The 13,802-nt window shown below is 41.7% G+C and overlaps 1 protein-coding gene across 3 annotated transcripts in view; it reads left to right on the top strand.

Moving 5' to 3' along the window:
• The window catches only part of WASF2 (WASP family member 2), a 69,958-nt gene that overhangs the window by 41,285 nt on the left and 14,871 nt on the right, over window positions 1-13,802 (top strand). For 2 of the 3 annotated variants that reach the window (XM_040229793.1, XM_040229794.1), the window contains one exon: window positions 8,943-9,115. In XM_040229793.1, the coding sequence (XP_040085727.1) occupies window positions 8,986-9,115 (130 nt within the window). In that variant the 5' untranslated portion in view covers window positions 8,943-8,985. Of the gene's footprint in view, window positions 1-7,661; window positions 7,790-8,942; window positions 9,116-13,802 lie in introns of those variants that run through there. The other variant, XM_040229795.1, reaches the window with a different exon arrangement.

The following is a 13,802-nucleotide window of genomic DNA, read 5'->3' as shown; positions in this document are numbered from 1 at the left end:
GCCTTCATCCAATTCTCCTCCCCCTGCATCTGATAGCTATAAAATTGATCTCTTTTCCTATGAGTTTATTTTTGAAGTATAATTGACCTGCAACTCTGTGTGTGTTCCTATTATACAGTATATGATTTGGTGTTTTGAAACATTTCAAAATGATCACCAGGATAAGTCTATGATATGTTACAATACAAATATATATCATAGTAACTGACTGTATTTCCCATACTGTACATTTCATACCCCTGACTTGTTTATTTTGCAACTGTAAGTTTATACATCTTAATCTCCTTCACCTATTTCTTTCTTTCCCCCTGTCCTCTGGCAACCACCTGCTTTGTTCTCTGTATCATAATTCTGTTTACTTAAGGGATCTCAGTTCCCCAACCAGCAGTTGAATCCCAGTCTTCCCAGGTGGCCCAGTGGTGAAGAATCCGCCTACCAGTGCAGGAGACTCTGAAGACTCGAGTTCGATTGCTGGGTTGGGAAGATCCCCTGGAGTAGGAAATGGCAACCCCCCTCCTGTGTTCTTGCCTGGAAAATTCCATGGACAGAGGAGTCTGGCGGGCTACAGTCAGTGGGATTGCAAACAGACGTGACAGAGTGATTGAGCACACACGCATACACACACGCGGCAGCTCTGAAAGCACCAACCCCTAACTACTAGGCCACCGGGGAACCCATTTCTGTTGTGTTTGTTCATTTCGTTTTTAGATTCCATATATAAGTGAAATCTTTCAGTATTAGTCTTTCTCTGTCTGACATTGCACTTAGCATAATACCCTCTAGGTCCATCCGTGTTGTTGCAAATGGCAAGATTTCATTCTGTTTTGAGGGGGAGTACTTTTACTGTAGTTGATTTACAGTGTTGTTTTAGTTTCTGCTATACAGCACAGTGAATCAGTTACACATATACAGATCCACTCTATTTTTTTTATTTTAATTTTTTAAAATGTTTGTTTTTTTTGGCAGCATTGGGTCTTAGTTGAGGTACATGGTGTGTTTGATCTGTAGTTGTGACATGTGAGATCTTGTGGTTGTGATATGCGAACTCTTAGTTGCACCATGTGGTATCTAGTTCCCTGACCAGGGATTGATCGGGTGCCTACTGCATTGGGAGCCTGAGTCCTAGCCGCTGGACTACCAGGGAAGTCCCTGTCCACTCTTTCAGATTCTGTTCCCATATAGACTATTACAAAGTATTGAGTAGAGTTCCCTGTGCTATACACTAGGTTCTTATTAGTTTCCTATATGATATATAGTAGTGTGTATATATCAGTCCCAAAGGTTTTCATTCCCTTTTTGTGGATGAGTAATATTCCAGTGTGTACATGTGTGTGCGTATATATACCATGTCTTCTTTATCTAGTCATCTCTTGATTGGCACTTGGGTTGCTTCCATGTCTTGGCTGTTGTAAATAACGCTTCAGTGAACATGGAGGTGTAGGTATCTTTTCAAGCTAGTGTTTTTGTTTCTTTGGATAAATATCCAGGAGTGTAATTGCTGGATCGAAAGTAAGACCTTTTAGATGGATAGTTTGGAGTATTTCAGACCATTCCATTCTGATGAATTTAAGTTTTGCTAGAAATTGGAATTAAGACTGGGAGAGTAAAATGAACTTTGTGTCTGTTATTGAAGTTATCAGTGATAACCATACAGACCCTGTGTAATTTAAATGGATTCATAACTAGGAACTTAGGCAAAGATGCAGATACAGGAAATATTTTATGTGAATAAATCTCTCTGGAGCTAGGAATATTTTGTAAACAAAATCTCAGTTTCATATAGCACCTCTCAAGCATTTTTTTTAGTGCAGCTCACAGCTGAACTGGAAAGATGAATTGAAAGTTTTTCTCCAATTGCTAGTCATCGTTAGACTAAGAACTAGAACCCGACTCACAGTTTTAAGTGGTTTCCAATGCACAATTTTAAGTGTATTTTCTTTTGGACAACCAGATGGATCTTACTTTAAAAAAGAGCTTAATTTTGGCCATTTGAAAGCAGTTTTTTATTTCTCCTTTGCAAATAAGTTCATCTTTACCATTTTTCCAGATTCTGCATATATGTGTTAATATATGATATTTGATTTTCTCTTTCTGACTTACTTCACTCTATATGTCAGTCTCTAGGTCCATCCACATCTCTGCAGATGGCACAATTTCATTCCTTTTTATGGCTGAGTAATAATAATCCATTGTATATATTTACAACATCTTCTTTCCCCATTCCTCTGTTGATGGACATTTAGGTGGCTTCCATGTCCTAGCTATTGTAAATAGTGCTGCAATGGACATTGGGGGTGCTTGTATCTTCTTGAATTATGGTTTTCTCCAGCTATTGTTCAGATGTAGAGAACAAACATATGGCTACCAAGGGGGAAGTGGGATTGGGGATGGATTGGGATAGGCATATATATACTACTATGTATAAAATAGGTAAACTAATGAGAACCAACTGTTAGCACAGGGAATTCTACTCAGTGCTCTGTGGTGACCTAAGGAAATCCAGGGAAGAGGGGATATATGTATACGTGTAACTGATTTACTTTACGGTACAGCAGAAGCTAACACAACATTGTAAAGCAGCTATACAGTAATAATCAAAACAAAACAAACCCCCAAACAAAAACCAACCAAAAAAGGCAGTTTTCTATGGAATAGTTGATACTAGAAGAAACCAGTTTTGCAGGTTGAAGTTATTAGCCCCTGATTTTAGCTTTAAGAACAAAGCTGTGATTAAAGCCTGAAGAGTAATAGAAGAAAAAAGGTGGTATTGCCCCTAAAAGATAATAGAAAGTTATGAAATTGCCAAGTGAGAGTGGTCCTTGATAGATATACAGTATGTTCAAGGAGTAAGATACTGTAGTTTAGAAATTCTGTTCCCCTGGACTCTTTTCCCAAAACCAAATTAGGACAAGAAGGAACTTTATATTTATTGAAGGTAGGTCCATAGCTGGTGTCATTCATTTATGAAATTGGTCATTTCTCCTGGTTTTAGATCACAAGTAAGCTTTTATTCTTGATTCTCCCAGTCAGATACTTTCTTTGTCCACTCTTGGAGTTCCATTTATCTTGCTAGCTTTTTTGAACATTACTCTGGTGACCTAAACTGATTAGTCAGTAATTTCTTGTGTTTGGAGAGAGTCTGGTTATATTTGTAGCTTCAGCCCCACCCTGTATTTCAACAGGAAGTGGTAGGTGCCTAAGTCTATAAAGAGACAATTCTCCTTGGGATTGTTGCATGGTAGTGAGGAACTGCTATATGCAACAGTAAATTTATACTTCTTTAAATATTTTGATGGACCAATTTAGATTACAGTAAACCTGAGTGTTGTGTTTTATTTTGAAATCAAGTGATTGTTTGACTTTTCAGTTGAGATTCTTGAACCACTGTGGAATGCATATTCTTTATCATAAAGAAATTTATCTCCTGAAAGAGGAAACTAGTCTACAAAGCAAGGCGCTTCTCATATGCCCCTATCCAAAGTGCTGTTAACTATAGAACAGTGGGAAATGCTGAAGTGAAAAGCAGAAGTACTAATTGCCACACATACAATATCTCCACATGTTCTCATCCCATGCTACTGCTGATCAGCGTTTTGAGGGTATGTTTCAAAGAGGAACTGCCTTGAGAAGCATTTCTGTTGTTATAGTTATTGCTGTAGCTCAGATATGCTTGCTTTGGGATGTGACCATAGAAATCTGCAGGTGTTATCAGTGACCCTGGCTCTAAGTGAAGCATTATCCATTTATTTATAATAAACAGCTAGTGATACATGTCATTGCTAGAATGAGCAGTCCTCTGTTTTTTGTCCTGCTGTTAATAGGAATTCAGAGTGTAGGGTACAGATGAGTGCATCTTCCCTGTCACATGCACTCTTCCTTTATTACCTTATTCCAGCTTCCAAATTCGTCCCTCTCACCTACTTCACCCGACTCCTGCTCCAGGCTGTCGGGAGCAGAGTTGAGAGTTCAGAGTGTAGGGTACATGTCAGAGTCTCCTTTTGCCTTAAGACTGGCCAAATGTGATATATAAATATCCCATGATAACTTCAAATATACAGACTTGTAGAGTCTTACTGTTGTGAAGGGACCTCAGAGAATACCTCATCCAGTTTCCAATTCAAAGCATGAATCCCATCATGGTACTGGCAGTCCAGACTGGTCAGTGTACTCCAAGCCATGGGTTGGAGGGGATGGTTGAAGTCTTTGATTTATTCTGACTCATTCTCAAGTCCCTTAAGCTGAAAATAGCTGGGGGGTGAAGACGGGGGTTGCTGCTGAGTCTGACTGGATGTCTGTAACTGGTCCAAAAAAAAAAGCCTTTTTTTTTTTTACATCTTTCGGTAGCCAACCTCCAGATTGGCTTGTGAGGCTCCCCGAGTGTAATTAACTTAACCCCAGGGCACTACCTGGAATTTCCTTTTTACCATTCTGGATCTATAGAAGAGTTTGATTCATGGACATGATCCATCCATCTTTACAGTACCTAGACTTCCCCTGGCCTTATGTTCAAAATGCAAGTGGCTGTTGGCCAAGCAGAGGTTATGGCAGCTTTCAGTTCAGTTCAGTCACTCAGTTGTGTCTGACTCTTTGTGACCCCATGGCATGCAGCACGCCAGGCCTCCCTGTCCATCACCAACTCCAGGAGTTTACTCACACTCATGTCTATTGAGTCAGTGATGCCATCCAACCATCTCATCCTCTGTTGTTCCCTTCTCTTCCAGCCCTCAATGTTTCCCAGTGTCAGGGTCTTTTCAAATAAGTCAGTTCTTCACATCAGGTCGCCAAAGTCCAGCAAATCCAAGAATTTTAGAAATTCTTAAAGATCTTGGCTTAGTCCTTTTATTTTGCAAATGAAGAAACTGAAGCCCAGAGTCAGAATTATATCATCTTTGATTTAGAGGGCATTGTATAAGTCATCCAGTCTGACCTCTCCATATCATCTTCTCACAGTCTAGGAATCTCTCCCCCAGCATGCCTAATAGCTGGTATCCAGGGGATGATACTGGGGAACTTATCACCTCTGAAGAGAACCCATTCTAATATAGGACAGCTCTAATTAAAAGGAACTAACTTAATTGAAATCTACATCCCTATAACTTTTATCTTCTCAATGGTTCTAATTTAATTCCTCTCCTATGTAACATCCCTGAAGGTAAGACCTTCTCAAACCCGCAAATTAGCAAATACCACTATAGTGTATAATTTTTCTAATCAAAGTAAAGTATAACTGAAAAAGAACTTCTGCTGATTCTATAAAGACAGGACATTCCACTTTCCATGTGTCCAAAACTTCTTTTTCTAGCTAAGAATGACTACTTTCTTAGTTTTCTTCACTGTCCCTTCATTACTGGCACTAGCATTTAGTTCTTTTCATAGTACTTTTATTTTTAAAAACTTTTTATAAATGGCAAGATCTCAGTTTCCTGATCAGGGATTGCAACAAGGCCACAGCAGTGACAGCACCAAATCCTAACCACTAGGCAACCAGGGAACTCCCTCATAATATGTTTAATAAAGAAACATACATTTTATCACTTTGTACAGAACAGATAGGGCTGAAGGATTGGACTCACCCTCACAGCCTGTCTGTGGTTTCTCAGTTCTTATTTGCTAGCTGCGGTGGGCCTCTCCATTCTGTTGTCTCCTTCTCATCCTGGGAAGTTTCCCAAGTGGTCTTCTTACCTCCAGTCTTCTGTCCAGATACAGCTTCCTACTTCTTTTAGAATGGTTTGTCTAAAAATGCAGATTTGACCATGTCACTTCGTTAATTTAGTAGTTCCTCAACACCCAGTGCTCCACTAATTTCCCACTAAATGATGACTGATGATCGAGGAGTGTTTCTTAACTGGATTCCCATGAGAACATTAAGCCCTAATGCCATTAGGCGTCCATGGTATAGAATGCATTAGCTTCTCTCCAGTGCATCTGGAATGGTGCTAGTTGTTTACACTCTTGATGAGAATGGAGAAAACAGTCACTCTAATCCTTTTCTCTATTCTGTGGTTCAGATGAGGAACCCATTGTAAAAGAGTAGAGGAGAGAGAATGTATGTTCTTCAAGAGGTCCAACAGCATGACTGGGAGCAGTCTCCAGAAAAAGAACTCACAGATTTCATTGACGTCTAGGGTTTCATCTTTAAATTTATGTGAACACTGCGTTCTACTACATAATATGTTCATTGTTAAAAGTGTTTCAAAATATTTGTCAATGAATAAAATTGCCTTTACAGGAGGATTTGCCTCAGGTCTATTGAACTAAAAATAACTACCTTTTTTTCTTAGCCCTGTAGTGGACATTTTATATATGTTACATTATTTAATGTCTCTAGGAAAATTGCCCAAGATCACACAGCTAGTAAGGTGTCAAGACTCAGGGCACTAACCCAACCAAGTATGTCTCAACTCCACAACTTAAAGCTGAGTTGAGTCAAGAGCCTTGGAAGTCTTTGCTTCATTTCCAAGTTTATCTTCACTGGAATGTAGGATTTCTTTCTTGGTCAGGTTAGTATTTTGGTTCAGATTGTGCATAATTCCATACTTCTTTTGAAGAAAAGTGAGTAGTAATGTGGGTAATTCCATTTAATAAGGACTCTTGTCTTTCTTTGGTGACTCTGAAACATGTAAAATGACTTTTTTTTAGTAGCAGATTCACTTTTCTAATTCTTTTGTCTTGATGGATATTGAATACTGTAATTTTTTGATTACTCTAGCTTGATGTGGGGGCTGGGTTTTTTTGGCAAGACATAGCTAGCTATCTTGGTATTGAAAACTTGGGCGCCTCCCACCCCCGACCTCCAGATGACACAGGGTTGACTCCATTTGTGTCTTCTTACCCAAGGAACTTGGGAAAACATAAATGCTAAAGTACCAAGGTGTTATGAGTGGCTTCCCCAGCTTCATCCCCATCTGACATTTACCTAGCTATTTGGAATCCAGTTTCCATTAGGTGTCAAAGAGAATGTCTGGAGTGCCCTGTCAGTAGCCATTTGACACAGAATTTCAAGGGGATCCGGCTCCTGTAGCTCCTCTAAGATGCTGGAACAAGTTCTGAAATGCCTGCTAAAGGAGGGAGCCATAGCGGCTGGCTATTTCCAGTCTTCTCTGGTGCACCCTGAAGTTCTGGCTCTTCTGGCGAGCTTGGATTTGGGGAATCTGGGGGCATTCAGAGGGTGCACAGCCCTGTGAGCTTCTTTTATTTGTGACCCCTTGTCTCCCTTTCTGCTCTAAACTCTTTTTCAGTTTGAATTAGTTACTGAAGCTTGCGTGTTAGTACCCAGTACCCTTTACATTATGTAAAAGAGGAGAATCATTAGACTGGAAGGGAAAGTCCAGAGTTTGGATTAGAAAATCTGTTGAATCAAAGGGGAACTTAGCTGAGGAACAGAATGAAAATTATTTCCTTAGACAGTAGACAAATATTCAGGAAACACCTCTGCACCCCAAAGATAGGCACAGCTGCCACACAGTGACTATTAAAGGGAGGTTCAAAGTTAGGAGCAAACAGCTGATTCTCTTGGTTCTTGGGCTGTTGCTGTTGGTGACAGGAAATCTTGTTCCCCAAGCTGCTGGCTTCCTGTTTTATTTTTACTCTTAGCAGATCAGAATGTCCATAACAAGGAGCAGTCTGTTCCAAAGGGTTCTACTCCCTCTTTGAGCTGAAGGGCTTTTTTTTTCTTTTGGTCAGACAATATGTTGGTTCACTTTTAAGTTCTATGATGTATAGCTTGGTTTAAGCATTTCGTGTTCACAATCAACTTTTTTGGTGATGAGCTGGTGTTTTAAGATTCAATGTAAGTAAACCTCTGTGGATTTGTGTGTGTGTTTTAAGAGGTGTTTGCAATCTTGGGGACTTGAGTATATTACCTTTATGCTTCACCATTTAACTTGCCATTTTCCCTAGCACAAAAACCTTTAGGCTGCTTCAGATTTCTTTAGTTTCACAAGTTAGGTGAACAGTTCCAGCCCGGTGTGCCTTGGCTATAGTCATATAGTCGTTTTGTTGGATAAAAAACCTCCTCCTGTCATCGTAAAGTTAGGAATTTGGTAATCTAACTCTGAAACAATAGCTCAGCGTGAACCTAAAGTGCTGGGGGATTTCCTAGGGAAAGGGGCTTAGCCGACAGGATAAGAAACAGTAACTGGAAGGTTTCCGGATCTGCTCCAGACACTTCCTGCTGTCTCAAGAGCCTTTTGGCCCAGGTGTGTTGAACCGGATGGGAGAGAGAAAGGGAGCTGTGAGTAGAAGAGAAAGGACTACTGGGGAATCTTACAGCACAGTGTGCTTAGCATCATGTTTGATATATTGAACATGTAAAATTTTCCTTGGTATTCTTTCATTCTGTCCATTTACAGAGTGAACTTTAGTAGTCTTAATAGATACTGACAGTATTTAGTTGTACATTAAGAGTCCTCTATCAGGGAAGAACTGGAGAAGTTATGTCCTGATGTAAATCAGTGGAATCACTTGGCAACGTAATTTCGTTGTGGAGACTATCAGATGACAGCAGCTCTTTTTTGATTCTCATAATTGATCGTCTGGAATCTGATCTGTTCTGATTGTGGACACCCCCAGGTTAGAGTCTGTACCGTCCAGGACCTGCCGAATGGGCTGTTTTCTGACCATGCTTCCCTGCCTCTAGAGACTTCTGTTAGCTGAAGCATACTTGTGATTTTAGGGTTTTTAGGTTTTTATGCTGCCTGTGTACCCTCAGCCAGCAGTCACCAGTTCAGAATTTCTAAACTCACCCAGCAGGGCTCTGATAGCAAACCTGGGAAAGAGGGGTGTGATGGGGAGGGCTTAAAGCAGGGGAAAATGAGAGAGAGAGGGAAAGATTTTTTAAAGCTGTTTAGATCAGAGCAAGACAAAAGGAAAAACGACTCACACAGCCTTGGTGTGCCTGGAATTTGTGGTTGAGTAATACTTTCCTGTTATTTCTTTTTTAGGTTGTTTTTCATCATTCAGAACATTGCCTGAAGCAGGTCCACCATGCCGTTAGTAACGAGGAACATCGAGCCAAGGCACCTGTGCCGTCAGACGTTGCCTAGCGTTAGAAGCGAGCTGGAATGCATGACCAACATCACCCTGGCAAATGTCATCCGACAGCTGGGCAGCCTGAGTGAGTGCCGCAGAGAGCCTGTGCTTTGCCCTCAGGGGTCGTTGGTGCTCTTTATTTCCTCCCCTTCTCCTCCGTGTTCCTCGTTCTCCCCCATCTGCCTTCCCTAGGTAGTGCGAATTTATCCCACCCTCACCCCTCCCCAGAGAGAGGCTTCTGTTTATACAGATTCTTCCCCTCAACCCTTTCTTCATCTACCACCACCCTCTAGGTTCCCTCCACCTCCCCCTCCACCTGCTTCAAAAGAAATCTGTGGGAAGGGTGGCAGGAAGGGCTGCAGCAGAAACTGCAGATGGAATGACAGAGCAGAATTCTCTGTGTGAAGTGGGAGGTTCACAGAGCAGTATCTTGGGTTGGGGAATGTGCCTGTAATTGCACAAGCTATTCGATGTAGCCTGACTTTGTTGAAGCCTCAAATGTACCAATAGTCTTTATCTACCCAACCCCCCCCCCCCACTACCACTACCTTTCTTCACAAAGAGGAGTAAAGCAAACAGGCATTCAGAGAGATTCTGGCTGACTTGTCTACCCTGGTACACATTTAATTGTGCTGCAAGCCCCCAGGTCTAAGTTCAGGGTACAAATTACTTCTGTAGTCTCTGGGGTATTGGGAGTTTTGCAAGCTGTGTGAACACAGTGACACAGATTGTAGCTGGAGCCATTCTTCTCTAGGAGGAAGATGGGGGTTAACCTAGTCTATTTTGAAGCTGAGGGAAAGCCAGCTCAACTGTAATTTTTTTTTTTTTAATTGCTAAGAATGAATGAGACCGCCTTCAGTGGGGGTACATGCTTGGGTTTGGATTTCATTCTGAATTGAGCGGATTTTGTTTGCTTGGAGCCGAGATATGGGAAAGGCAGATGCTTGGATAGGTTCTGCATTTGTCTAGTGCCATTCTAGCTCGCATAAGAACCTCTGTCAAAATGCCATTTTAGGGATCTTCCTTAGCAAAAGCATCTTAGTGTGAATTATTTCAGACATTTAACCCTCCTGTCGCATCACTGCCTTTCGTGAAAGCAATGGAATATCAAGAAAGCCTGCATCCCCCCCCCCTCCCCCGCCACCCCAGATAGTAATAGCCCCTGCCTTGGAAATAGGGGCCTGAGGAGATAGAGGCCTGTGACCAGATGATGTATGGGGTCTGAGATTCCTAAGCCGTCACCCAGCTCAGAGGCTGTCTCAGTTGATCCAGGGCTTAGGGAAACCTGGATGGGGCGTCAGGAAAGAAATGAAACCCTGCCAGTGTCTGTCTTACACAAAGGACCGTTGACAGCAGTGCCACAGCAGTACGACTGACAGGGAAGCACGTGAAGACTGCAGAGAGCCTCACTGCTCCTTAAAAGCATCCTTTCTGCTTCTGTCACCCTGAGAAGGCCAAATGGGTGGAAGTCAGTCACACGCGGGTTCCTTCTCTGTAGGACAAAGGACATCTAGCTAATGATGCGTCTTCTTCTCTCTCAGCAGGAGTTACGCCCTCTCTCAGGTGTTTTTCCAGCGCAGTGTTGCTGGATGCCATTGCTCACTCTCCCACTTGTGATCAGGCACTCCTATCTTGAGGAAGTTGATCTGAGGGCCAGGGTTGGCCTGTGCTTATGGAAACAAGATTTTCTCATGTCGTAGAGCTGGCTGACCCTTTATTCATCCAGTAAACATGTATTGAACATATTTTATGTGCCAGGTGCTGAGAGGATACAGCAATAATAAGAAGTGGTCTCTGCCTTCTGGGAGCTCATAATCTACCAGAGGAGAAAGAAAGAAATAAGGGGAGAATGAGAGAGGGTGAGAAGAGATCTCATATTTGTTGATTGCCTGCTTTATGCCAGGTTTTAATAGGATCTTGACATAGACTATCTAATTTAATCTTCTTAATAATCCTTTGAGGTTAGAAGTTGGCATTCCCGTTTTTCAGGTGAAGAAATGAAGGCTCAGAAAAGTAAGGTAACTTGCCTGCAGACACAGTAGCCACTGAGAGGCAAAGTCAGACTTCCTAAGAATTTCTAAGCTTGCCCCCTGGCTCCCTGGCTCCCTGGCTCTCCCATGACTGCCCTGCATTAGACCTTTGCTGTGCCGTACTAAGTCTCTTCAGTCATGCCCGACTCTTTGTGACCCTGTGGACTGTAGCCTGCCAGGCTCCTCTGTTCCAAGGATTCGCCGGGCAGGAATACTGGAGTGGGTGACTGTGCCCTTCTCCAAGGGATCTTCCCGACCCAGGGATCGAACCCACGTCTCCTGCAGCGCCTGCATTGTAGGTGGATTCTTTGCCACTGAGCCACCAGGGCAGCCCAACTGAGCACTCGCCAGACGATTCTTAGACCACTTCTGGCTTCCCTTTCTCTGATCAACCTCTTTAAATCTATAAACCTAAAAATTGTGTAAAATCTTTTAAATCTTAAACTTATATGTTCTTGCCAGAGTGGTCTGCCCAAAAACTAAAATCTGACTTTTTACTTTCATAATTCTGAATTGTTTGAATTTAAAAAAGTTAAGTCTGTGTTAACTTTTGCAATTTAAAAATGTTTTTAAAATAAGAGCATAAATGTTAGCTATGTATTTTATCTCCCGTCTTCCTCACTATGGAATTATTTAATTTTAAATTCCTTCGCTTGGCATTCAAGACTTTAAGACCTACCTTTCTTTTCAGCCTCATTTTCTGCAATCCATCTTTTTCTCCCATTTTACAATCTTTTAAAGAGATTCTTTTAAAATTAAAAAGGGAAAAAAGAAGGGAGGGAGGAAGAAGGAAGAAAAGATGAATTGCCAACTACTCATAGCTTCTGAGACAGACCATATACTCTTGACACTTTCGCACGGCGCCTTTGTTCCCACTGCTAGAGAGCCCTTGCCATTTTTGTAGTGGATCTTCAAGACCCAGCTTAGGGATCTCCTCCTCCAGGTTGGACTGAGTACTCCTCTGAGATCCTATTACTTGCCTGTATTATATTACCTGCCACATTATATTAAAAATTGTCTGTATCTCCTATACTAAACTAAAAGTTTTTTGAAGGCAGAAATCATGTGTTGTTTCCTTGAACCCCAGTGTCTTATCTTGTATAGTACCCGGCACCCAGTAGGAGCTCAGTAAATATTTGTTAAATGATTCGTGCTTCTGTTCTTTCTACCCTTCCATGCTGTTGGTGCACAGAGAATACAGGGAAAGAAGGAATATTTCCTGTGGGGAGTGGGAACATAGCAGGATATAAGGAGAGCAAAGGAAAGCTTCATAAAAGAGGCTACACGGGACCCGAGCCTTGAAAGACGACAAGGACCGCGCGTCCAGCAGAGAAGGGTGCGGAAACGGGCTCCTGCATACTTCAGGCTCATGACCCTGACCTCACGTATTATATACTCTAGCTGGGAGTGCTTGGTCTAGTAGGGAAAGTCTGATTATGGAATGCATGAAGCACAAAACTAAAAATTTCACAGCCATGGATTGCTCCCTGATAGCATATCCAGAGTTCTTATTTTCCCTCAGGGCAGTGAGATTGGCGTTTCACGTATTAGGTTGCCATGTCTTAGAAAATGTGCAGCCAACCAGCACTTCTGAATCGGTGTTCTGACCACCTAGGAGACTAGAACCTCCTCTTGGGTCATTAAGAAGATTTGTTTTCGTTTGAAAAATTCTACTGCTAAGGTCTCTTTTGCAGAATGAGGTAGATGTCTATTATGAATGTCCTGATTTGGTAGTGGATCTGTCTTGGTAATCTGAATGAGTGAAATTAACTCTGAACAAGGTATGTAAGTATCACACTCCTGTTTTCAGAGGTTGGAGTACTTTTTAGTACTTACAGAGCAGGGCTATCACATTACCAACGGGAATTATATTTTAAATTGGAAGATCCCCTGGAGAAGGGAATGGCTACCCGCTCCAGTATTCTGGCCTGGAGAGTTCCATGGACTGTGGAGTCCATGGGGTTGCAAAGAGTTGGACACAACTGAGTGAATTTCAGTTTCATTTTCAAGCGTAAGTCTTAAGATACTGAAATATTAATACTCTTAAAAGTCATCAGTATAAGGAAGAATCTCATTATATAACTGTTTACAATTTGGGCTTATTTAGTCCTATGACAACTTGGTGAGATAGATACAGTTGTCCCCATTTCACAGATGATGAAACTGAGGCTGAGAGTTTGACTTGGTGAAGAGTCAGTAAGACAAGGATAGAGATAAAGAACTGAGACTTAAATTCAGACTTTCTGGTTTGAAGACTCCTGCTTCTTCCATGTATTATCTTGAGTTCTAAGTATGCTTAAGTCCTGAGGGAACTTGACAATGGGGAAGCCTTTACGCCGCCTCGCTGCCCCTTCAGGTAGCATTCTCAGTGTCACCAGTTTTGTGTGGTGGAGTTCTTTGTGTGATTTTTATCTTAAATCACAGGAGCTCTGCTCCTGCTGTCACTGCTCCTTTCACTGAGGAGCACGGAAAGTCCTGGGTACTCTCTTTCAGTGATCTAAGGGTGAGTTGACTTGGGGTTTTCTTTTCCTCCAGAACAGTTGGTTGGTTACCAGATATTTTTGAGCCTTTGTTACTTTCCATACTAATGTTGTGTGTTTCTCAGTCAGTTTTTCATTCCCTAGGCAAGCGTGACGCAGTATGGGTTTTGTTTTTTGTTTTTTGAATATAGTTGATTTACAATATTATATGTGTCAGGTGTGCAACATAGTAGTTCACAATTTTCAAAGGTTATTCCGTTTA

The sequence above is a fragment of the Oryx dammah genome, unplaced genomic scaffold (genome assembly GCF_014754425.2).
Source record: "Oryx dammah isolate SB20612 unplaced genomic scaffold, SCBI_Odam_1.1 HiC_scaffold_27, whole genome shotgun sequence".
Taxonomy (NCBI): Eukaryota; Metazoa; Chordata; class Mammalia; order Artiodactyla; family Bovidae; genus Oryx; species Oryx dammah.
This window is presented reverse-complemented; position numbering and strand designations above follow the sequence as displayed.